This window comes from Haliaeetus albicilla, chromosome 13 (assembly GCF_947461875.1).
Source record: "Haliaeetus albicilla chromosome 13, bHalAlb1.1, whole genome shotgun sequence".
Taxonomy (NCBI): Eukaryota; Metazoa; Chordata; class Aves; order Accipitriformes; family Accipitridae; genus Haliaeetus; species Haliaeetus albicilla.
Window position 1 is genome coordinate 16,159,379 of NC_091495.1, and position 26,526 is coordinate 16,185,904.

Here is a 26,526-nt window from a genome sequence, read left to right on the forward strand (position 1 = left end):
CCATTTTACAATTCTATGATGGTCTGTTCATATTTTACCACTCTCCCACTTCACACAGAAGAAGCACAAAGTTACATGGTTAACAGAGCCTTACTTAATCTGTGAATTAATTTATGAATTTGCCAGGATTATTACAGTGGCCACACAGAGCCTAAGCTCAGTCTTTTGAAATGCTATCTGAATCTACCTCAAGCCAAAAATCTCAAGAGTCAATAGAACTGCAGCGCTAAACAGCATCAAACGCGGTTTAATTAACATGTGACAACTTGGTTGCACAAAGGCAATAAAAGTCTGTATAAAGACAAGTAACTGTTTTTAATCAAGAGGGGTTGAAGTAAGAAAAATAAATAAATACATACGTGTATTCACCAGAAAGGACATTAAAAAAAAAAATTAAGTCAGAGTTAATAACATTAGTTGGTACCTGTATGTAGAATGGAATTCCTGCACTACGTCTGGTTGCACATAGTGTAGACGAAGGATCACAAGATTTAATTTCTTCTAACACACCGCTTAGCCACTGCGCTGGCATCTTGCGCAGACTCTCACTGTTACATCTACATGAAACAAATACATAAGAAACATGAAACAAATACATAAGAAACTAGGACAGAGTCAAAGAAAGTGTTTAGTGACCTTACGGAATATTTCTTACTATATGTGAACATCTCCAAGCATTTATGCAGATTTTTTTAAGAAAGAAGACAGAAATTAAAAAAATAATTGTACATTTTTCCAATGTTGGTACAAATTGTATTAACCATATTTATTAAGTGCCACTAGGAAAAGATATTTCACTCAACAGAAAACAGGATTCTGTGCTTCAGCACTGCAACTGTTCTCTTCTGCCAAGAACTATCATCCTGTTCTGGAGCAGAAAACAAAGACATATGCACATCAGTCACTGTGTAGGAAGTGACACACTACAAATTTATATCTTTGTTGTCACACAGTAGCTGATGCATGACCCTTACATTAACTAACATATACAATTATGTTTAAAGCCATACAAAACAAAACTGAAGCCCCTCACAGTAAGTATGTATTATGTAACTACTCCTGCAAATCTCCAAGCAGTAGAAGGAATAAAAAACAAGACATACTGCTCTTTTTAAAATACTACATCAGTCAAACTTTTGATGAAGCACCTGAATTGTGATCCTATCATTAAATACTCTTCTTCTGCAGTTATAAAACACAGTATTGCCTGAAAGCAAAGAACTTCCAAGGACAAGGAGAAGTAAAATCTACTTCAATTGCTGGTGCTGATCAGTTCAATGAAATATACCATATCCAGCGTGCAAGACCAGCTCTTTAATCTTACGTCAATGTTCCAAAAGGATCATTCATCGTTACGAAAATTTCTATTAATAGGATGTTGTTATTAAAACCTGTCACGCTGTTTTGACACATGATTCAGAGTAGAGGAAAGAATTAATCACTGTGGTCAATACAACTGCAATTATCTCAGCCATGCAGGACTTGCCTTACCTAAAAATATAAACTATAATTAAATTCATGATTAAGTACTGAGACCTTACAGTAAGACTACAGTCAAGTTTTCTACCTAGGTGACTGCAATAAAGAATTTAAAAGAAAAGCTAAAAGGCAGTAGGTACTGATGTGAAAGCCAAAATCCAATGGAAGGTCTACATCTACCATCTCCTTTACCCTCCTCTCATTAAAGCAAGAATTTAGGCAGGCTAAAAACCTGACACTGAACAACAAATGAGGCTTTAATCTGTAGTGAATCCCTCCTTTCCTTCTTTTACAAAATAAACAGAAAATTAGTCATGCAGAAAACAGAGGTCACAAGAAGTGCCAGACAGGTCAGCAAAAGACACAGCAGACTTCTTACTCTTCAGTAATTCCCTTAGGAAACCTGTGGTGGAAATCCTACGCTGCTGCCAGGCCTTCTCCCCATTTTTTAAGGGCAACACCTCTTCAAAACAGCACCCAGCATGCATATCATCAGTCCAGAATGCAGGAGAAACATGGCTTCACAAGGGGTATGTCATCTCATACCACAGCATCAAAAAAGGCGCTTCCTGCCCCAAGCATGTGACAGAAGCAATCAAATTACTCTGGAAATCAATGGCAAGTTCTCTTTTCTTTGACTTTTTCTGTTGCTGACAATTAGCTTCCCCTGCTTACTTTCAGGACATGTTCCTTTCTCACTTTTGGGTACACAAGGAGGATGGAATTCTAGGGTTGAGACCACGCAAAACTTCTCATGGATCTCCTCTGTGGGTCTCTGCAGCTAGACTCTACTTTGCAGTTCTCTTCACCCACATCAACATGTACTGCAAAAGCTGCTACTGCTGATCATGTCTGCAGCTGGTCTTACCTCCTTCGCTAAGCAGAATTTAAATGTCTTAGTTTAGGCATGCAAAGAACAGCGCCCATCTCTCTTCAGTATGTTATCTTAGTAGTAAAACAAATATCCCACGAGACATATTCACATCTGCTATCGTGCAGAACACCACAAAGTAAAGCATTAAGGAAATATTTAAAAGTTGCTACGTAGCATACTGAATATTTTATTCTTAAGTAAACTGAGGGGGTTTTTCCCTTTCAGTAGTAGTAGAAAGAGGAGAAACACTCTGAAATCCAATAAACTTCAGACTCCCTTAAAACTGTATTGCTTTGATCTTGCCACAAGTAATTCTACCTTGTTCAGTCACCCACTAAGGCACTTTTTTTTTTTTTTTAAAAGGCGAAAGAGTTATTGCTTTAAAAAGTTAGAAACATTAGAGACTATTGACTTTGCAATGGAGATGACTACTCCCTTAAATTTGGCAGCTCCATCTCCTTATGGTCTGGCAAGAAGAATATTGTCTTAAGAAGCCGGTGGCCCTGAATTTTAAGAATAAATGAAGCTTTACAATGTAAAAATGGTGGTCTCAAGCTCAAATGTCATTTTCCAGAATGAAAGAGTAATTATTTTTACCAGATCAAACAAATAATGTTGATAATTAAAATATAACACAGTAACTTGATACACAAATTACTTAAGATGCAGTACAGTAAGTGTTTTTCGAAATTTCTGTCTGTCCGTCTACCAGTTTTAACAATTTCATACGTGCCCAAAAAGCCCTTTCTGTGGTCAGTATCAATGAGTACAAAAAGCCTGGCAATCCAAAGTTAAAGCTAAACCCCTCTCCCTAACTCATATGGCTGTATTTTCTCCTATCCCAAATTAATGGCGTGTTTAGAACACAGGGTTGATCTTGGATTTGGCCTTCCTGGATGTCAGTGGTTTGTGGCATAAACTTCACATGACCAGAAGCACTTTTTATACATGGGTATATCCAGAATTCAGTGTTTCCAATCACTGTAATCAGTCCCTACCTGGGGAAAAAGGGGTTTTCTTTCACCATTTTCCTCTCTCAATAGACCTGTAGTATTATTATTTTCACATATGTAATGTGATTCCTAGTCTTTATAAAGGTAGTCTCCATACTGCCCCAGCACTTCTCAGACAAATAAGGAGACAAGAATCTAGCCTCAGAAACACATTCAAGGTGTAAATCACCCTAGAAAATGTCTACTTTTGAGAACAACTCTGAAACGACGAAGTCCTTCCGCTTGCATCCTCGTTTTCATAGCATCTGCTCTAAATGAAGCAAAACTTTCCAAATTATATAGGTGCATTGAGAAGGGTGCTGTTTTGAGGCTTCTCTAGCAGTAAAGCAGAGCAGAGAGAACCTTGGGTGGCCTCAGAATTTCATAGAGACAGTATCATTACCCCTATATCTCTCTTTCACCAAGTAGGGGAAAAAACAAAGGGGGGTGGGGGGAAGAATATGAACAGAGTTAAAAATTAACATATCTTCAAACTGAGCAGTGCCTTAACATTTTGTCTTGTACTTCATTATATAGTGTTCTTCCCAACCCTACAAGCATCACAATACATAAGAACAGCTTTCCACCCTCACCCCAGTTTATTTCTCTCCATTTTAGACTCTTTCCTTCACATCTGTGATTACACTTTTGCTGAGAAGTTAGTGATAATTCTAGTACATTTCACTATGAAGTCCATCAATTATTTTTAAATTTTAACTTTTACAAGAAGTCTTCCTAGCAGACTGTAGGGGCCTGGGAAAGCAAAGAGTTAGAGTCACCTCAGAGCAACTAAATGAGTCAGCAGCAGAGTTTACTGCAAAGAATTAGGAGGGTCTACTCCCAGTTCCCCAATAGAAATATTACAGAAGATCTGACACTGACTAGGTACAGATGAATAATTTCCACTGATAATGGATTAAACATTTGTAAAACCAAAATGGGTTTTTTCTTTATCATTACTGTTTTCCAGAAAACTGTATGATATGGTCCTAACTTGCTGCATATACATAAAATTGTGTTCACTGACTTAAATTTAAGCTCCAATTTGAACATTTAAAAATGTTCAAAATACATTATTCTGAAATAAACACATTGGGCTGTATGACATAACTCTTCCTAAACCTTCCCCTTGCATTCTGCAACTTTAGTGAAGCAAAGCACTACAGCCATAGGTGTGGAACACCACAATTTTGAGATTTCCAGAAATCTTTATGTTCTACTTGATCTCTCAGAAAAGTTTCACCAAATATAATAGAAGCAAAACAGGCAAAACACCATCTGTAACAGAGAAATTGTTTGGGTATTTACAAGGATTACAGGAGATTGAAGTTTAAAACAGATGCCCAGAGGCTTCCAGGTACCTTCCCTAACCACCACGTTATCAGACCAAATGAGCATTTGTAATTTCTCAGGGCCTATGACAGGAACATATTTTTTAAAAAAAAAAAAAAACCACTGCTTGTTTCATTGAAATTAACACTGCTTATTTTGTAACTGTATGGTTTTCTGAAGGTGCAGCCACAGACAATATTAAGCAGGCATGACAAAGGGAACATTACACCCCCAGAAGAAATATGAACAAGGAAAAGCAGGAATGATAACTTGCATACTTAGAGCAGACTCAGCAATTTACATCCAAATGTCAAGACGGAGATCAAATTTCAGCAGGTTCACAAGAAACCTCTGTGGAGGAAAGATTTTTCTTTCACCGCTAACTCAGGTCTGAATACCATTGCTCTGTCTAGAAAGAGGTCTACTCTTGGTTCTTATAAAGACTGGTATTTAAGGGTTGTATAGCTAAAAGCAAGCTCAGATGGTAAATATTCCAGCATATAGTTTTAGGAAAATATTTGGCTATAAAAGTGAAGGACCATATGCAACTGGAGTCTTTCATAAAACCATGGGAAAGGGATTTGGCAGTCTTAGTGACAGATTTTTCACTGGGTCTTAGAATGAATTAACAGTGTCAAGGATGCTTCTGTAGGTCTTGAGTTCAATTCTGTTCAACAAGGTATCATGTTTAAGCTGTATATCACTATAAAGTGGCCCAGACAAAGGCTTTCTCCTCTGGTATTTGTGGATGCAGCAGTAATTTAATATAGATTCTGGTACACACGCTTCAAGACTGTCCGTGAGCCCGGCAGCTATGGAGAAAGGTAGGCCAGTTTGGATTTACTTGCAGAGTGGAGCTCCTCAGCTGTAGCAGGCTAAATGGAAAGCCTCCGGAACAATCAACAGACCTGCAGGGCAACTGCATTCACCGAGAGACTCGCCCGTTCTGAAGAGTCCCAAGATACTCCTCGTATCCCAGGAGTACCAAACCAAAGAGGCTTTAACTATTCTGGTATCAGACTCCTTTCTCCTTCATTTTAAATACAAATATTAGCCTTGAGACCTGTATTTCCTGGCAAACATGTTCTTTTCTTCTTTCATTGAAACAAATGTATTTCCACAGCGCTGCTCTCTGGTTCTTGTAAACTGGCTTTTGCCAAAGGAATGCTTGCTCTACTTGAAAAGCCTTAGGTTTAAAAATACCAAGCAGTATGTACCATCAAAAAACTGTTTCGGACAACTTAATTCAGAAGAGGAAAATTACTTAAATATAAGCGCTTTTTTTTTTTTTTTTAAATGATACATACATACTGCTTAATGTTTTAATAATTTCCAGAGAAGCAGAGTTGTCCTGGGCTTGGCTCTTCATTTTACAACATAATATAGAGCTGCTCATAAGTGGATTGTGCTCCATTAAATACAATGGCAGAAAAAGAGAAAGGGAACAAACATCAGGAACCTCTCTGAAGTCTGGGTAGATTTGTTCTACTCTATTTGCCTCAAATTTTAAAAGAAATTTAAAAACTGAAAATCGAAGAAAAAGAGCTACTCTGTCATGTAAGGAGTCCACTATGAACTGACAGAATGTTTTATATCTTTTCCATATCTCCTGCTGTTTAGTTTGCCTTTCCTATAAAGTTTGTTCTAGATAGTCCTACATATTGAGAGGCTAATAAGGCTGTACCTGTTTGGATCACCCCGTTTCTCCCCTCAAAAAGGCTGGTGGTAGTAAAAGGTTTGGGTGGGTTTTGGGGGGTTTTTTTTGGTTTTTGTTTTTTTGGCTTTTTTTTTACACAGTATTACTCTGATGGCCAGACTCTCTTCAATCTGATGGGAGGAATAAATCCTTTGAAACTAAAGTATATTTCACAACTTAACCATGGAATTTTTTTTACATCAACACATTTATATTCACATCCAACATACCTAGGGATAACATTCTTTAATATTCAGCAATTGTTTCTATGCATTCTATACTGTTAACAGCTTATTTTATTTGGAATTCTATATTAATTTAACGAATGTTCAAAGAAATGCTGCCTGACATGAAAATAACAGCTTTTGACACAATGTGTTTTGATTTGTCACTGTATGTCTCAAAAGAAGACCAGTGCCTTAACTTGTTAATATTTTGTTATCTGAACTTATTTCTGCCTTTGGAAAAAAGCAAGTTTCACATACAAAACTAAGTTTAGACAACAATACAGAAAATCTTGAGTTATGACATCAGAGGTCTGCAAGAGAAGCACTGAAAAGAATGAAGGATTTTGCTGTTGGAGTGGGGGTTATTTTTATTTTTTTTAATTTAAAAAAAGGACTATTGCAAGTGCAGTATCCAATTCAGGAGACTGAATGAAATAGTGCATAGTGTGTATCTATAAACAGCAACCAGAAGTATGCAGCAGACAGCGAACAATGTTTTGTACTTGACTTGGAAAAATCAAAAGTATAAAATCTCTGCTCTGTAACCCATTCAAATTAGATTCACTAACTGATGTGACAATATAACAACTTCTCTAGGAAGTTGCCCAGATAAGTAGGACCACCTCAACTGTTGTCCGTGTTAGTAAGTTTCCAGTCACTCATCTTGGCAAGCTTCTTCTCACTCACTGTAGGAGCTGCTCTCTCAATACTCACAGCACTGAAAATAGAAAAGATCTAGCCCAGCAGGGAAGTTTATAAGAAGCCAGCACAAAAGGGTACCACTGGGCTATCATCTGATACATTACCTTAAAACTTGCTGAACCAAGTTTTCATAGTATAGAAAAAGAACACATTTACACAATGTATATAGACAGGCAAAAAGATAAGCAAGAACACTATCACACATCAGTTTCTTGTTTTCCTTTTTAAGTAAATAATCAAGTGTAAAATAAGGTTGTGTGAGCTCTCAACAAACTACTCAGGCTGATTTAAAATGTCTCAGATTGCTAGCGTATAAAAGGAAATAAAGTACCGACAGAACCATCGCTTACGCTTTAACATCTCACTGGCATACAGAATGAAGGCCAGAACGTGTCAAACACCAATTTCTGCAGCAGTGCTGGTACCTATATGTAGCTACCCCACTGACTTCCCATACTAGAGACCAAACCCTCAGTTCTGTTGGGAAAACTGTCCCACGAGACACACTGTGAACCTGGTCAGGCAGCTGGCCTGTACTAAAAACACCAAAACTGTTTTCATCACTAGATTTATTTTTACTTTAAAAAAAAAAACAAAAAAAACAAACAAAAAACCCCAACAACAACAACAAAATAAACAAAACTACCCCTTTTTCCTTCCTCCACACACCCCAAAATAAACAAGAAACAGATCAGTGCCTCAAACTGGCCCACTTGGGGCAAAAGAGGAACATTGGTTACTTAATCTGGCATTGGTGTGAAAATACATGTACTTCAAATAGAAAATTTGACTGGTCTTTCAAAAAAACTACATTTAAAAAAAACCACCAAAACCCACGAAGTCAGATTTTGGTATGTCTTATTCAAAACTGGATATGATATAATCACTATATATCACAAAGAAACATTACCAACACTTGAAATAGGTAACTAAGCATGTAATGGAAATTCCAGCGCTCTTGTCCAGACCTCAGGACAATTCTGCTCATTTAGTTTTTCTAAGAAAGTATAAAGTTACAAGGGGAAAGAAAAAAAAGTTAAAAAGATCGCATATCACATTTTGTGATGCACTGCCAGGTAGTCTTCCAAAAGTCAGAATACACAACTCAGTGACAAGTTTCCAGGAAGACATCCTGGCTGAAACAAAAAGTCTGGCATTCATTTTAATAAAGGGCTGGGGAAGGGGGGGGAAAGAATTCTACACTCCTACTTTTCCCAAGAGGTTTTGAGAGCTGTTCAGTAAACTAACACACCAGAAATGGAGAAAAATACAGCAAGCATTAAATGTCTGTATCATCTTTCAATGCCTAAGCACCATCTCTAACCATAAGTACCATAGTCCAAGTCACAGACATCATGTAACTAATGTCATAATCATGCCTACACTAAACTCAAATAAAATCCACATGAAATCAAGTATTTGCTTGCACAGTCAGTTCCAGGATCGATGCTAGAGTTTGGTAAAACTATTATATTAAAAACATAGTAAGTTGCCCATCTTCTACCTGGAAAGCATTTCCGTAAGTTGCACAAAGCCAGCGTATGCCAATTCAAATGCACCCCTGTGCCTCGATTGCAGCAGATGATGTTTAAAGTAATCCCCAATATTTTTAACCTAAAAAAGAAAGAAAAAAAATGCTATTTGAAATTATATATAGACAATTCATTTATATATGCAAGATACTTCTGCTATTAAAAGCAGCAATCTTTCCCCTGGTTGGAAAGTTGACTAGCAAAAGCAAAAAGCAACTATAACTCCTATCATAAAAAAATCCCTTACTTTAAGGATAACAAATATTATACTCAAATTTTCAGGTTAAAGGGATAGTGCTAAGTCCTTAAAAAAGGCCAAAAAAATAAAGGACATAAAATTAGCTATTTGTCCAAGAGGAACACACTCAGATTTTAAGAGAAAGGGACAACTATGATTTGCAAAGGAAACAAACATAGAATGCTTCTTGTTTGCCTTCACCCTTACCTAAAATCCCAAAGAAAATATCTACTAACTCATAACAGCAGAAACAAACATCTACAAAAATATCTGAAAAAGATAAATTAAAACTTCAAAAATTGTGCCAAAGGGAAACAAATCTACCTTAGCTATTTTTGAGGCTCTAGGATTCTGCATAATTGCTTTGACTACTAGAAACAATTTTAAAATAAAGAAATATATGTATGTAGTAATGAGAGATACATTTAAAAGTCTCAAAAAGCTAAATGCTATAATTAAACTTTCACCAACAGTTACTTTCTAGAGATCTACTAGGATACCAAGTTTTTAAAGCTGTTTGGAAGCTTACAATTCCACACAATCTCTTTCTACAAAAAGGACTGCTTTTTTACTTTTTTTTTTCTAATTTTCATCAACTTTCAACATCTAAGTCAAACTTCCAATATAATTTGTTTAAAACACATCGCATATACTTAATTCTATTATGCAAAATTTTCTTCAGGAGTATTTCCTAAGACTTCTTCAGCAGAAGGTTCTTCAAAGCTTTTACATAAAACCAAGCATAAAATCATGTCAAGTTTCTTCTAAAATTCTGCTTATTGTGTTGTTTATAAAATAACATACTTTAATAGTCTGACAAGTAAATAAGATGTCAGAGAAGTTAATGTCATATCTAGCTATATGGTTTTCCACCCTACTGTTAAGTAATTCATATTACCCATGCAATGAGATTACAATAATTAAAAAAAATAAAATTGGACACTAAGTCTACTTACTATTTCCTGCAGCTATAACCCACATAATGTGAAACAAACAATAATTGGAGATATTTGAGCTAAACCAGTTACTTCTCTGAGTGGATTTTAAGCTAGTTTATGTACCTACAGGGTTTCAGCTTTCCAGTCCAAAAGGAGGAGTAAGTGCCCTTTTTTCAGGAGGAACTGACCCACAGACAGACCAACTCTCCAGATGTGTAAACAAAACCAAACCAAGAAAACCATACAGATGCAAATCAAATTACTGTCCTGTTCTACCACCACCCTTACATTTTTAGAATAATTCATGTGGAATTTTTTCCTTGGGGGGTGGGAGGGGTGTTACATAACTTTCAACTTCTTTCTGAGCTTTTTGCAACAGCCACATTGACTACAAGCTTACTTCAAATTGAACTCTGATATATTCATTTCCACTTATAGGCTAGAGTTTGAAGAAGAAGAGAAAAAGCACTGCCATAACTCAGTTCTCACAAATGACATAGGACTGTTCCTGAGGTAAGTGCGTAAGGATTGATTCTTATCTAACAGCATCGTGCCATCCATGAGTGTCCAGCTTTCCTGTATCATAAAACCAGTATTTCATATGTAAGGATGGAGAACAAGTCAAGGAATTCACATTTTCTACAACATCACAAAGATGCACAGCAACCGTAAGAAAAGTTTGCACAGAAATAACACCCTGGTTCAAGTTAAAATATTCAAATATGGAGTAGGGAGCAAATATCTTAAATATATTTGATCATCTAGGTCAAAAACCTAGAGTACAACAGGTTAGTCTTACTAATGCAACAATCAACAATTTACAGCACCATGCCTGCTGCTGAGACAAAGAATCTCAGTATTCAAGACAAATTCTGTACAAGAGGTTCCAAAAGTGCTCTGAGAAACAGCTGGTACATTTGTGCCTCCGTATGTTATTCTCCTGGCAATAAGATGCCACTAAAGTAGGGTTCTACATTCTACAGGCTATTTTTTTTAAACCATTAGGAGAAGATGACTTTAAACCCATAAAGGACTGCAAAAGCATCTCACAGTTAGAAACAACTAGTAGCTAGTGAACTATTGCCAACTATACTGAACTCCAGAGGAGATAGACTGATTACATTAAGAACTGTGGAGAGGTGGTTTTTTGGTGGGTTTGGGGTTTTTGTCTGTTTGTTTTAAATCCTTCCTTGAATAGAACAAACTCCAAAGCAGCAATGGGAGCCATGCTTTTGCACTGGTGGCACAAATAAGTAACACTTATTGAGTGTTGTCTGTACTGAGGGTTGTGGGTACTTAAAAGTCTTCTGTGTACTTCAACGTTCCACCACAAAAGCTCTCTCTGATTGTTGGGTTAACACAGAGACCCTGGCACTGGGACAGTACTGTCTCTACTTCTGCTGTCTGTTTCTTTTCACTTTGGTACACAGTTCTGGCAAGCTTATCTCCCAAAATCATCTCAAAAATTCACAGGCGAGATAAACAGGAGTTTGAGGAAGAGCTAAAGTTTCCTCCAGGCCTGGAGGATTGTCTCCTGTCTGATTTGCAGGTCATGTAACAAAATCAACATTCATTAGGTATCATTTTGTTGATTACGTGGTGGTTACTAGGATATGATACTGGTTTTATTGATTGTCTTAACAGGCAAAGCTTTGAGCCTGCCTTCTCTGGACTTTAAAGGTCAGATGGAGAATGAAAGGTAGAATATGTATTTGAACAGAGAGATTCCTCCAGATATACTAGGCACTTCCGATGTCTATTTTTAAAGGCACAGCAGGCATCACAAAATGACTTAGGCTTTGAAGACTACCAGTTCAAATACAGTATTTTGAGACTTCTCTATATACACATAGAACCATAGAATGGTTTAGGTTGGAAAAGACCTTCAAGATCATCGAGTCCAACCATCAACCATGCCCACTAAACCATGTCCTGAAGTCCCTTGTCTACGCATTTTTTGAATACCTCCAGGGATGATGACTCAACCACTTCCCTGGGCAGCCTGTTCCAATGCCTGACAACCCTTTCAGTAAAGGGATTTCTCCTAATATCCAATCTAAACCTCCCCTGCCGCGACTTGAGGCCATTTCCTCTCGTTCTATCTCCAGCCACCTGACAGAAGAGACCAGCACCCACCTCACTACAACCCCCCTTCAGGTAGTTGTAGAGAGCGATAAGGTCTCCCCTCAGCCTCCTCTTCTCCAGACTAAACAGCCCCAGCTCCCTCAGACACTCCTCAGAAGACTTGTGCTCCAGGCCCCTCACCAACTTGGTTGCCCTTCTCTGGACACGCTCCAGCACCTCCATGTCCTTCCTGTAGTGAGGGGCCCAAAACTGAACACAGCACTCGAGGTGCGGCCTCACCAGTGCCAAGTACAGGGGAACAATCACCTCCCTGCTCCTCCTGGCCACACTATTTCTGATACAGGCCAGGATGCCGTTGGCCTTCGTGGCCACACTTGGGCACACTGCTGGCTCATATTCAGCCGGCTGTCAACCAGCACCCCAGGTCTTTCTCTGCTTGGCAGCTTTCCAGCCACTCTTCCCCAAGCCTGTAGCGCTGCATGGGGTTGCTGTGACCCAAGTGCAGGACCCGGCACTTGGCCTCGTTGAACCTCATACAATTGGCCTCAGCCCATCGAACCAGCCTGTCCAGATCCCTCTGGAGAGCCTTCCTACCCTCGAGCAGATCGACCCTGCCTCCCAACTTGGTGTCATCTGCAAACTTGCTGAGGGTGCACTCGATCCCCTCGTCCAGATCATCGATAAAGATATTAAACAGAACTGGCCCCAATACTGAGCCCTGGGGAACACCACTTGTGACCTGCCGCCAACTGGATTTCACCCCATTCACCACAACCCTCTGGGCTCAGCCATCCAGCCAGTTTTTCACCCAGCGAAGAGTACACTTGTCCAAGCCATGAGACACCAGCTTCTCAAGGAGTATGCCATGATGAGAGACAGCGTCAAAGGCCTTACTGAAGTCCAGGTAGACAACATCCACAGCCTTTCCCTCATCCACTAGGCGGGTCACCTGGTCATAGAAGGAGATCAGGTTGGTCAAGCAGGACCTGCCTTTCGTAAACCCACGCTGGCTGGGCCTGATCCCCTTCTTATCCTGGACTTGCCATGTGAGTGCACTCAAGATGAACCGTTCCATAATCTCCGCCGGTACCGAGGTCAGGCTGACAGGCCTGTAGTTCCCCAGATCCTCCCTCCGACCCTTCTTGTAAATGGGCATCACATTGGCATTTCCATACCAAAGAGCTGAAGATGTTATAGTCAGTGCACACAGTGGCATTTAAATGCCATGCAAACCCAATCTTGTACTTAAAAGACAATGTGCTGGTTTTGGCTGGGATAGAATTAATTTTCTTCGTAGTAGCTAGTATGGGGCTATGTTTTGGATCTGTGCTGGAAACAGTGTTGATAAATCCACAGGGATGTTTTTATTACTGCTGAGCAATGCTTACACAGAGTCAAGGCCTCTTCTGCTTCTCACCCCACCAGTGAGGAGGCTGGGGGGGCACAAGGAGTTGGGAGGGGACACAGCTGGGACAGCCGACCCCAACTGACCAAAGGGATATTCCAGACCATATGATGTCATGATCAGCATATAAAGCTGGGGGGAAGAAGAAAGAAGGGGGGACGTTCGGAGTGATGGTGTTTGTCTTCCCAAGTCACCGTTAGGCGTGATGGAGCCCTGCTTTCCTGGAGATGGCTGAACACCTGCCTGCCCATGGGAAGTGGTGAATGGATTCCTTGTTTTGCTTTGCTTGCACGCGTGGCTTTTGCTTTACCTATTAAACTGTCTTTATCTCAGCCCACGAGTTTTCTCAGTTTTACTCTTCCAATTCTCTCCCCCATCCCACTGTGAGGGAGGTGAGTGAGCAGCTGCCGGGTGCTTAGCTGTCGGCTGGGGTTAAATCACGACAGATGAGGAAAGCGCAAATTTGATATCGTCCCAACTTCCTAGTAACACACACACAAACAAAAAGTATCAAATGAGCTGCCTTTCTGCCAACTTCTCCTACATAGGTACATACCACAACAGACAGCGTTAACAGCTACAAAGAGGAATCAAGAATTAGTGCCACAAGTAGCCAGCTAACACCACTGCCTACCAAGTAGCACAGTTCCGTTGTGCCATTTCGTAATGTGGACCAGCACCAAAGATGCTGTCTTTTCATTTGCATGCTCAATTAAAAAAGGGGGCAAAAATAATCAAAAGACTATGTCCAAATTCAACACTCACTGTAATCTTTTGTCTGAATAAATACCATGAGGTACAATTTAACAGTTACTGACCTAGACACGAAACAAGGTACAAGACGAGGAAGGCTTTGCAACAGGATGACACAGAATGGCCAAGCGGTGCTACCAGATTTTTCTCAACAATTACTTAGCCAACTCAAGGCAATATGATAAAGGTTTCTCTCAAGTTTTCCCCCTCTGTATTCTTAAATCTCTTTTAATACTTAAAGAATAAAGAAAAGAACGGGCAACTTTAAGGGAAAGCTCTACATGCATATGATACCAAAATCCAGTTCTCTTATTTCTCAACATTGAAGCCACAGCAGTTCTGGTATTGACACTTTTAGTCATTTATGATGAAATCCCCTCTTTTTTTTTTTTGGTTTTTTGTTTTTAATGATAGGGTAATGCCTGTTACAAAAAGTGCAGAGAAAATGCCCACACTTTTTCCTATAATGTTTGTTATACTTTCAGCCAAATTGCATTTGCTTGTGTATTTCCTCGCAAGCCTGAGGAAAATTAGGATTTTGAACTGACTTCTCATCAATTTGCATTCTTCAAATTAGAATGCAGACATTCTGTTTTACAGGAAGACATCAGAAGCATAAAGAATTTAATGAGGTCTATAGGAAAAGAAGGTATTTTGCTTAATAACATAGCATTTCTGAAAAAGCAACTACTAATGTCTGCTTTCTAAATAAAGATAGAGATGCTACAGTTGTAGCTGACTCATTCTAAAATACCAGTTCCTTTTTGACTTGGAGCAGATTAAGGAACTTAATGGTGGAAATGCATATCTGTTCTCACATCTACTGTCCAGACCTCTGCAACAGTGCAAGCACAGCTGTTAACCGGATGAAAACATGAAAGCTAGAGACAATTCAAGAATAAAGATACTAACATTATTTCCATGGCACCACAACATTAGATAACATAAGAAATAAGATCTGCAGTACATTATACTATTATTTATTTTAAGATGGAAAGTTCTAACACCTAAGGAAAAGCTAAGTAAGTATTTTCTGTTGGAAAGAAAGAGAGGTTAAAGAGTAGTACGTCTTGCATATTTCAATCTTCCATGTAGAAACTGTTTTTTCTGAAACCATATGGAAATGAAAAGGTCATCAATTAAAAAACAAAATTTAATAAACACAAAGTATTTCCCAAATAAATGCCTGTGGTAATCTAATTTCTTGTAAACGCTGCAGTCAACATTCTACAAGAGACCCAGATGGCATATTAATATTTCTGATCTCTTAAATCAAAAAAATTGGAGGAAAAAGAGTCACATTACATACAAATTACTCATAACTCAGTCTCCTACAGAGGTCAAGACTGTGACTAGTCAGCATGTTTGACTTTCAGAGTTATTGATTATGAAGTTCAATTAATGAAGAGCTTTAAATAAAATCCTAACATCCAGAGTTCAAAATGAAACAAAAGACACTTTGAATATGAAGTCAGTTTAGAAGATTTTTAGCAACTCTATTAATGATTAATATATACTGGGAGAGAGAGAGACAGAGACAGAGAGGCAGGCAGGCAGGTATTGGTATCCCTAAACACAGCATACATCTTACAAATAACCCAATACAATTAGAATGAATATTCCTTGAGTTTGTTAGCTATGTATAATTCTTCACCTATCTGTTACTACTACAGCTATGCCTTCTGAATACCACTTCATCAAAAAGTAGACTGTTAACCAAGTATAATAAAACAAGAAAACCATGGGAAGAACACGGCAATAAAAATAACTTCTCCCATTCAGAATGTACATTTAAGAAAAAAATTTCTGGAAACTGCCTTCCCTCCCCTCCCACCACAAAAGAAAGTGAAGGTTTTATTACAAAATTCACTTCCCTACCTGTTCTACAGCAATTAACCCATCTGAAGGTTCAGATGTAGCGTGTGAAGGCAAAAGTTTACACAGTGTCCCTAAGAGAAGAGATACTTCCTTCATGCTTCTCCAGCAACATACAAGAACCATTTGAGCTGTGACATCACATGTTTGCCTTTCTTTACCTTAAAAATAAAAATCAACAAATGTAATAGTGTAACTCAAGGTTCTCAGACATAAACTTTTAACTTAAACTTAAGTTAGCCTGATCTTCTTACAAAAACACAACTATGAAAAAAAATTCTGAACTTGCTAACCCAAAAGAGAATTCAGTTTTGCTGACCCTAATTGCTTCCATTCCTGAACGCTCACTGTACTTTACTCCACTTGGAAAAGGCAGCAACTGCTGTTTTAAAGAGCAGAGATCTTTTGGTCACAATCGGTATTCACCTGCACACTGAACTATACAAACACCTACAACTTTGGAGCCAGGCTCCAACAAACTCCACGTCAATCATCAATCCATCACTCACCGTATGTTACTTGGTTTTTAACCCAGGTGCTCCCATAGTAAGAGACCTAGCAAAGGCATCACATTTCTGATGCAATATCACCATCTGGTGGCCACTATGCCACTTTAACATATTTGCAGACTTCTCATGAAACAAAACATATGGCCCAAACAAAACAATTTTAAACATAGGAAAAAACTTGAGTAAAGGAAGTTCAAATATTTAAAACTTAAAAATCTTGCACAAACTATAAAATTTAAAAGTGTACAGGTATTCTGTAAATTTATTCTGGCATACACTAAATATGTAAAAGTTTACAATTTCTTTATCACTATAAGGCTCAATTTCATAGCTGCTATTCATTAAAGTAGACAAATACTATCTAACATTTTACCACTGGAATCTTTCAAACAGAAGCTTCTGCTTATGTAATTTCATGCAACAAGTTTTACTGCATTAACATACTCCCCACTAGTCTTGTGTACACTGGAGAGGGAAATCACACTAACACCTTTCAACAAGGAATGCATTAAAAGCGTTGCTTGACAGAAAAGGTGTTAAAGGTTACCTGGCCAGTGCAGTTAAGGCAATAGAGCCTAGTCCAATATCAAGACAACTCATTTTCACTTGTGCTCTAAGAGATATTAACCACAATCTTCCAGAAACACAGTGAATTAGTCTTTAAAACCATGTCCACAAAAAAATAGCTTCTGACAGATTTATTGTAGAACTGAAACATTACACAGAGCAAGTAACTTCCAATTTTGATCACCCATGTAAAATGTCTGCTCTATAAAGAATATCTTGATTTAATTACTAATACAGCATTGGATTTACCTCTCATCTCTGTGCAAGTATTATCCATTGGCCTGCGGTCAGCCAGCTTTTCAGACTCTACTTTGCAGTGTTCTTTCAAAATTTTTGCTTGAATAAAATAATCATTCGTGTCCTGTGGTTGTATCTCATGCAGAATCATCTGCAGACGACCTGCACTTTCTACACATTAAACAAGAGAAATATTTAACATAGTTTTTTTGTTTAGTTTTTTTGTTTGGTTTTTTCTTTTAACTTCCAATTCTTTATACAAATGTAATTCATTTTGGGTATGTACTACAAAAGAAAGCTATTAGCACTAAAAAAAACAAATATAAAACTATAGTGATTACAAGGATAAAGAAAGAAAGAAAACTGGACTTTACAGTCATCAGTTTTGAAACAGATGCAACACCACTATCTGCAAATAGGGTGTTTTTAGTGCAGAAGTCAAGACAACCTATATCAGAATTCAAGACTGGTTTAAGATTATGACATAAAATGAGAAATTGAAAGGGAGGATGCTAGCTCTAGCTCTAAATCGCTGTGAGACAAACAACTTCAGGAGCTTTAGATTTTAACAGAATTCTTTTGGGGTTTTGTTTGTTTACCTGAATCACTATCCATTGGAATAAGACCCTCTGGTGATGAGCTCTGCACTACTGGTGATACTACAGCAGAGAGTTTGTACGACATCAGAATGAGCCTGGCAACCATTTCCTTCCATTCAGCAACCAATGTCAAGTTACTTAAAAAAAAAAAAACAAAAACAAAAACAAAAACACAAAAATCCCAACAAAATCACTAACAAAACACAACACAACAACGATTTAAAATAATTTTATATTTAAAAAAAAGAACTGAATTACAAACACTTTCACAACAGTATTTATGATAAGTGTAAATAGGGTACAGTTTGAAAAGTTCTAAGACTGAGTTTAATACATACAAAGGAAGTACCCAACAGCTAGCTAAACAGTGCAGCAGCCAGTAAGAGTTCTAAAAGCCACAGGTACTGGATTTCATTACAAATAACACTGTATGCTTTTATGTTCTCCTGAGCAGTTCTTCCACTGTGCTTAAATATGGAGCTATGACTTACTATTTAGCAGTATGTTTTACTTACTTAAAAGGTAATTGCTGCAAAGCACCAGTTATACAATGCACTCTCCCATACATTGGGAACGATGCTGCTGCTTGAAGTAGAGACTTCTTAGCTTGAAATATTTCTTCTTCAACATTCACCAACAAAAGCTTGATAACTAAAATTTTAAGAAGTACAGATCTGCATTATACATACAAACATATATTGTATTTTCTAAGCAACAAATCTGCTTTAAAGAAATAGGAATAAAGCCTGTTTACACAACAATTCAATGGAAAATGCACAGCAATTTCCTTGTTTACACTTTTCACTCTTTTGTCATTTAAATAAAGTTATTGTTGATTTTCACCTATCTAAACTCCAGCAGTATCTGTTATAGTCAATTTAGTCTGTCTGTCCCAATGAAAGAGCAGCTGCAAAAAGCACAGCCCAGATCCTGTTCTCAGGGACAATCCCACAGCTCATCATGAAGTCAAAAGAAGTTACCTACCACATACCAAAAGTCAGACTTCACCCTTAGAACCAGGTTAACACAACAAATGGTTCAGCAGAATATTAAAGATCTGAAATCTACAGTTAAATATTTGAATCTTACATTAGCCACTAAAGAACCCGCGCAATTTTCAAGGGTACATGTGCCTATTTTATTTGTATTTATACCACGTGGCATCTCAATGTCAGAATCAGAATGAATTACAGACCCAAATAATGAACTACAGATAACTAACAACAGGAGATGCTCTGTAACAATGAGACATGAGGTTACCCATCCATTTGCTTCATTTATGGCAACCACAACCATATCTCGAAATCGTCATTTCACTGTATATGAAGAAAGTATTAATAGGTATCCGTAGAGAAGCCAATAATGGCACAAAAAAGTATACAATAGTTATTTTACTACAGATTGCATCCAATGCTTTATTACAAATAATTAATTTAAAGATTTTGGATTTATGGCAGATTACAAAAGGCGGAGGAAGCCTGTTAAACAAATTTGCCAAATCCACCAGATCTAGAGTCTCTCAGCTTTCATCCAGAGGCACAAACCAAAGAAAAATATTCCACATGCGAACAAAGCCTAATTACCACAGAAATGTATGTGCCGGACTACAAACCACTCAGAAATGGTTCCAAGTGGACAGAGCTCCAAGGGGCAGCGCTGAAAATACCAAGTACTGGAACATGACACAGACCAACTACAGCTGCCTTCGCTCTGGGTGAGCAAGCTCTTAGATGAAGCAGAGGTTCCTTTCCTGCACTTTATGTGCACAGCTTCATCAGGCTAGCTACCAGGGCCTCAATGTCACTTTTCCTCTCATCAAAATAATAACAAAAGCCATCTTCTAAGAATATTCAATAGCCTCAACATGAACAGGACTAGATTAAGATCTTACTAAGGCACCTGGCTTCTTAACAGCAAAACAAAATATACTTAAAATCCTATTAGAAATAAGCATCTCTTACTCATTATGCCTCCTACCAAAAGCCTTAAGGAAAAGCAGTAAGGTTTCAAATAAACATAAAAACCATGGGGGTTCATTTCCCCAAAAGCTTACCTGCTAAAGTGTTCTTCTCCACTGTGCTTACTGATGTGTTTTCATCCATCTGGGGGTTATGCTCAAGCCATTTTCCTAAACAAATATGTTGCAGTCCTTTATGATGTACTAAAAAGTTCAACAAATATGAAGCAGTGACACAATCGTATGGCTTGGTACTTGTGCTAAGATCCATTGCTGCTTGGAATAGGAGATCTAGATTTTCAGAATCCTGAAAAAAAAAAAAACCAACCAGTATTGCTCATTTTATTGAGTTTACATATTGATTTAAGCAAGCTACTTAGCACCCTGGAATGTAAGAACTTGCTTTTCAGTAAGTTAGCTGGTAGACATTTCGTAGGAAACACTTTTTGTACACTGATAACCTTACACTCAAAACATGCATGTGTATGTATTTAGCAAAGATACAATTACATACACACTGAGGATGGGGACAGTCATTTATAAAGCAGTATTCAAACACACTGCACTTCCCAGGAGAATGGTGAGGTTTTGGTTTGGGTTTTTTTTTCCAAAATACTGTGTTTTATCTGCAAATAGACATCACAGAGAAGCATAGTTTATCAGGAAGCAATATTTGTTCACCAGTACTTATGAATTTAAAAGTAACTTTTTACGAAGTAATACAACACAAAAATCAGTATTGAGTCAAAGGGCAAAATTTGGGAGAAATCAAAAAAGACAGTCAGATAACGAAATCTGAGACCAATCAGAAAGGAAAAGAAAAACAGAACTAAATTTCTTAAAATACAAGAGTAACCAAGTCAAAATGCCTCTATCATTTACAAAGGGAAGCCACAGCTAAGCAAGCAGCTTGCATTAACTAATTCCCTGATAGTTCATAGTCATATCCAATGAACTTCCCGACTCCTTCATCCATTAGTGAAACAAGCCTGCTTGGGTAAGGGCATGTCCTGGTTTTGGCTGGGATAGAGTTAATTGTCTTCCTAGTAGCTGGTACAGTGCTATGTTTTGAGTTCAGTATGAGAACAATGTTGCTAACACACTGATGTTTTCAGTTGTTGCTAAGCAGTGTTTAGACTAAGTCAAGGATTTTTCAGCTTCTCCTGCCCAGCCAGCAAGAAGGCTGGAGGGGCAAAAGAAGCTGGGAGGGGACACAGACAGGGCAGCTGACCCAAACTGCCCAAAGGGGAATTCCATACCATGTGACATCATGCCCAGCATATAAACTGGGGGGACTTGGCCTGGGGGGATCACTGCTCAGGAACTAACTGGGCATCAGTCGGCAAGTGGTGAGCAATTGCATTGTGCATCACTTGTTTTGTATATTCCAATCCTTTTATTATTAGTGTCATTTTATTATTGTTGTCATTATTAGTTTCTTCCTTTCTGTCCTATTAAACTGTTCCTATCTCAACACATGAGTTTTTCCCTTTTTTTTTTTTTTTTTTAATCCCAAATTTTCTCCCCCATCCCACTGGGCAGGAGTGGAGTGAGCGAGCAGCTGCATGGTGCGTAGTTGCCAGCTGGGGTTAAAACACAACAGGGCAGAAGCTGTGTAAAAATATATAGAAGATGCTAGCAATGAACACTACTGCAGGCAATGCAGACCAACTTCTTATTTTCCGGAATTATGCTTTGTACCTAACCCAAGTACCTGGTATAATATAGAATATTCATCTTACATGGAATTATTCCCCTTAAACTATTTTTAATTACATACCTGTAAATTAAATGCAACATCACGTAGTTTCATCAAAAGTCCAAACGCTAGAACTTTTACTTCCTCAAAAGTACTGGCAAAACACTGGATCAAAGTCCGGACACGAGTAGAATCAATCTCCTGATCCAACTGAAAAACTTGTGCCCGGCCTGTTCAAAGAAATCAATGCCTTACATAGTTTTGCTGTAATTCTTTCCAGAATAAGCGCTGTATTCACATTTCACTTAGCTATACTAAAAGAAGCATCGAAATAAAATTTTAGTTAAAGCATTATTTTAATATTACTTCTCTTACTAGGTCTTAAAATGTCATGTTTATTGTTGGAAAAAGAGGTTACCATATCCCAAAAATGATTCTCAATAACACAGAAAGTAACTTATTGCCAAAAACAGAATCCCATTTCTTCACATCAAATTCAGCATTGAAAATAAACTTTACTTCAGCTTTGTTTAAAAATTCTTTTCCTGGAAGTATATAATATTAGAAAATAATTCCTCTCAAAAAAGGTTTAAAACTTCAGTATGTTTTGGGGTTTGGTTTTTGGGGTTCTTTTTGTCATAGGAATAATCCCCTAAAATGGAAGCCATTACAATTTTTTGCTTTTGATTTAGATTTAAAGCAGTCATGATTTATGGCGACTGACCTAATGCTGTAAGAAGCCAGAAGTTTTAAGATGTAAACAAGTGCACCACATTCCAGCACAAAACACAACAGCAGCCAAGTATCCTTTACAGAAGTAACGTCAGGCTTCTGAAATCCTAAAGCTGCTATCATAAACAACTCTCAATACAACTTTCTCTTAAAAAAAAAATAATTTAAAAAAAAAGCAGCAACAACATACTACAGACTCATAACAACAAAATTAACATGTTCATGATTTATCAGGGGTTTTGAGAAGAGATCTACCAAGAAGGCATTTTTCCTTCTTCCTCAAAATCAACTTTTATCCTGTATGTCTCATTTCTTTAAAAAAAAAAAAAATTTACAATTTAAGACTGAAAACATACTTTTATGTTGGCTATATGATCCAGAGACAAGATTTAGCAAGACCATCAATACTCCAAGGCTCTAACTAATACTTCTTGAACTGGGGTTGTCATAACATTGTGAAGAAAATTTAAAATACCAGCAGCACAAAAATCATAAACTGTCCAATTAAATTGTTCCTCATTTAGTATAATAATAACATGACAATATGCAAGCCTTTTCAATAAAGAATTTTTGTGGTCTCAACATTTTGAATTGCATATTATCAAGACGTTAGAACAGGAAAAGGGGGTAAAGTTATCAAATATATTGAATCTTGTCCAAAAGTTTTCTTCATAGCAACAAAAATTCATTGAAAAACCTTGCTAAAAACCAGGCTATGCAGGAAAATCCCAGTTTATGGAAGATATTCAACAGGCCATAAATATCTGCATTTACTTCAATATTCCATTTTCCAATAAAAATTATTATGCTTCCTTCAGGTAAAATGAAAGTGACACACGAAATGCCACAGAAATTAAGGACTAAGAATACTGTTTTACTTTGACAGAAATTGAATAGCTGACATAAAAGAATCTTCAAAACTTCCCATTCCTACAGCCTATAAATTAGGCTTCTCACCTTTTGGAACAGAAAACGTTTCTGCTACTGATCCTAAAATAGTTAGTGCAGAAAATCTGGTTGGGTGTGATGAACCGGGAAACAGTACCTCAAAAAGTCTGTCACATACAGATGACATGAAATCCTGAAAATCACAAGAAAAATTTTAAGACAGTTTACTTGCTGTCCTACAAATAAAAGCCTAAGTAACTGAACTCAGGACATTCTGTTTTACATGTTACCCAAAAAATTATGACGTTACAGTTAATTTTGGAAGAACGGGAGGCCTGCCTTTGTAGTACTGACAAATTTCTTGTTTCCTAGAGTACAGTGATGGCTGGACAAACTTTTTTTCTTTTTTTTTTTTTTTTTTTTTAAGTTTCCCTTCCCCACTCCCACAAAAATATGGCCATTGTATCAAAACCTTGAAAATTACTTGAACAAGAAAAGCAGAACACATGACAAGAAACAGTTTATCACAAGAAACCGATTATTTGAGCCTTCAAATAGGAAAAAAGGACAAATACAAAAGAAGTTTTTATACAGAAGTCTTTGTGCTGAAGCTCTGTCATTCATTCTCTCACTGATCATTCTGGAGAGCTAGAAAAAGGCTGAAGCTCAACAGATCTCCATTTCAAGCCCCAGTAATGCACATCATTTAAAATTTGCTACTAAACTGCCAGCAGCTGACAGGACATTCACTTGAAAATTTTAGTTTGGACTGGGGGTATATCTCCAGTCATTCCCCATTTACTGCTGTTTCAGTTCACACCATGGGGCAATCCCTCAGAAAATAACCTTTATTGCTTTTGGACAAAATTAACCTTAGAGATACCCTCTAAATACTAATGGGCACTCAATTCATGAGACTACAGTACCATTTAGTCAAAATTAACTTGCATAAGTGCATACAGAGTGGACAAGGTCCTCAGCACTGTTTCGCTTTACAAGTTTCTTCCTTCTGCAGAGCACTATCTCCTAGTACAGACACAGCCTAACCTAGCCAGAGGTGTTCTCCAGAACAATGAACTATCTTCAAGAAATGCTATCCCACCTTTTGCATCTGTATCTCTAGCAGTCTAACTTACTTTATATTGCTGCAAAATCCCCAAAGGATGCCTTTTAGTTGAGTTTTCAAGTAACTCTTGCTTGGTTTTATTTTGCTCCAATTTATAAAGCACCTGGGAACTTTCTTGTATCCTACAAAATAACTTTTAAAACAAAAGTAAAACATAGGTAAGGCAAGAATCATTGACAGTTAAACAAGGGAAAGGGGGATTTTCAGCTTATCTTCCAGATCATATTGCTTGCAATTTTTGAAAAGTTTGCATGCAGTATAATGCAGGACAGATCCTTCTTCCTCCACTCCAAAACCAAGTTTTTTGCTCCGCATCTCTCTTGTGACCAACCTTTTCCCCCCTCCCTCTGCACATCCAACACCTTCTTCCATCTTCCTCCTTAAATTCATGCCTAGTCTTCTCCTCCCACCTCCCCATTTTCTGTGGGACATATATTCCTCTATTAAAAAAAAAGCTCAATTAATGCATATAATTCTTATAGCTTCAGTGACTCTCACAGAGTTTGACTCACCTAAGGAGTGCTTCCCCCAGCTCTTTTATTACCCACTAGTATTATTTCCTTTCTTATTACACTCCCTCTAACACAATTTTTCCATCTCATTCCTCAGTCTGCACCAGGCAAGTATGGAAAGAGATGGACTTCTCTTTTGTTTCTGCCAAACCTATTCCGTCATTTTTCCCCCGTCTCAAATTAATTATTTTCTTGTTCCACACTGCTTTCTTTTGCCATTAACATCTTCCAAAACATTCCTTGTACATACATGGTTTCCTCATTTTATCTGTATCCTTCTACCATGATTGACATGTGACCTTGGCAACTTCCACAATGTCGACACACTCAATCCCTGCAGACTGTAACAGCACAGCCACATGTCATGCTGTTCCTTTAATATTCTTCCACCTTGTCTTCCAAGTCAGGTGGCTGAGGCTGATCAAGTGACTGTGAATTTGCCTGAGGTCTGGTAAGTCTACATAAGCACACTTTTAGTCCACAACAAAGGCCACACAAGGTACACTGCTTTGCTATTGGTAAAGTATGCATATGCTGACGGCTTAAGTAACACTCACTACCATTCCTATCAAGATACTGTGCCTATCACTTAATTTTTTTGTTTAAGCCATCCTTGCCTGCGATGACTTACCACCATTCAGTTGGGTAATACATACAACACAGTCCTGGTCTTAGAACTTCTACTCTTTCAGATGAGCAACTTCATAACACTTAGCAGATATTTTTTTTTAAAATGCTAAATGACTAACGTAATAGGCACATTAGACACTGTTTATAGTTTGAAATTACCTTTCTGAGTAAAGAGCCTATCTGTTGCCTTACTGAAGGAGACTGGCTGTTCAAGTTGTACATCATAAAAAATTGAATTAATTGCATTTCTTCCATAGACACAATTTCCGTGCTACGATGGGTTTCACAAAGCAAACCTAAAGCATCAATGCAAACCTGAAAGATATTTAGATGTTAAAAACTAAAGAGTTACAGGCACCTACAATGATACCTTTGTTTTAAAACAATGCTGACAGTATTTAGCATTGAAGCAATTCTTCTAATTTAAAGACACAAAAAAAAGTTGTCACTTTACCTGATTGTGCTGATGAACTAGACCCTGTTTTATACACTCAGTGGATACAAGACCATTGCTCATCATAGTTGAAAGTTCCAGGTGTCCGTGAGCCCTGGCTGTTCTTAGGCATGCCATTAATGCTCCAAGAGCTCCTCTAGTACTGCGAGAGCCTAAAGAAAATGAAAAGCAGTAATAATTATAGTTCGATTAACACAATGTGCTAATTGCGATGCTTGTCAGAAACTCCCAAAACTTCCAACACATGATCCCTACCCCCCCTTGATTTTTTACCCATTAAACCCCAAACAACAGTGTCTGTCATAGATTAAACTAGTTCTAAATCACCTAGTTCCCAAAAAGCTTTGTCTTAAACACATCATATGAAAAAAAGGACCCTGTAAGACCTCACAACCCCTTATTTTAGAATTACACTAAATTATGTCCAAAACTACAAGAGAATCATAAATCCTGTACCCACATATTTGCAACAAAAATTAATCTGTAAA

At 37.6% G+C, this 26,526-nt stretch overlaps 1 protein-coding gene across 11 annotated transcripts in view; it reads right to left on the bottom strand.

The window, feature by feature from the left end:
• The window catches only part of THADA (THADA armadillo repeat containing), a 171,601-nt gene that overhangs the window by 134,928 nt on the left and 10,147 nt on the right, over nucleotides 1-26,526 (bottom strand). For all 11 annotated transcript variants that reach the window (XR_011327475.1, XM_069800252.1, XM_069800256.1 and 8 more), the window contains 12 exons: nucleotides 26,039-26,190; nucleotides 25,744-25,899; nucleotides 24,453-24,575; nucleotides 23,386-23,509; nucleotides 21,778-21,926; nucleotides 20,094-20,304; nucleotides 18,556-18,691; nucleotides 18,041-18,177; nucleotides 17,454-17,612; nucleotides 16,132-16,289; nucleotides 8,807-8,916; nucleotides 425-557 (listed from right to left, as the gene is read on the bottom strand). Coding sequence is in view for 10 of the 11 variants with exons in the window: in XM_069800252.1 (XP_069656353.1) it covers nucleotides 425-557; nucleotides 8,807-8,916; nucleotides 16,132-16,289; nucleotides 17,454-17,612; nucleotides 18,041-18,177; nucleotides 18,556-18,691; nucleotides 20,094-20,304; nucleotides 21,778-21,926; nucleotides 23,386-23,509; nucleotides 24,453-24,575; nucleotides 25,744-25,899; nucleotides 26,039-26,190 (1,748 nt within the window). In the remaining variant the exon portion in view is untranslated. The remainder of the gene's footprint in view (nucleotides 1-424; nucleotides 558-8,806; nucleotides 8,917-16,131; nucleotides 16,290-17,453; nucleotides 17,613-18,040; nucleotides 18,178-18,555; nucleotides 18,692-20,093; nucleotides 20,305-21,777; nucleotides 21,927-23,385; nucleotides 23,510-24,452; nucleotides 24,576-25,743; nucleotides 25,900-26,038; nucleotides 26,191-26,526) is intronic.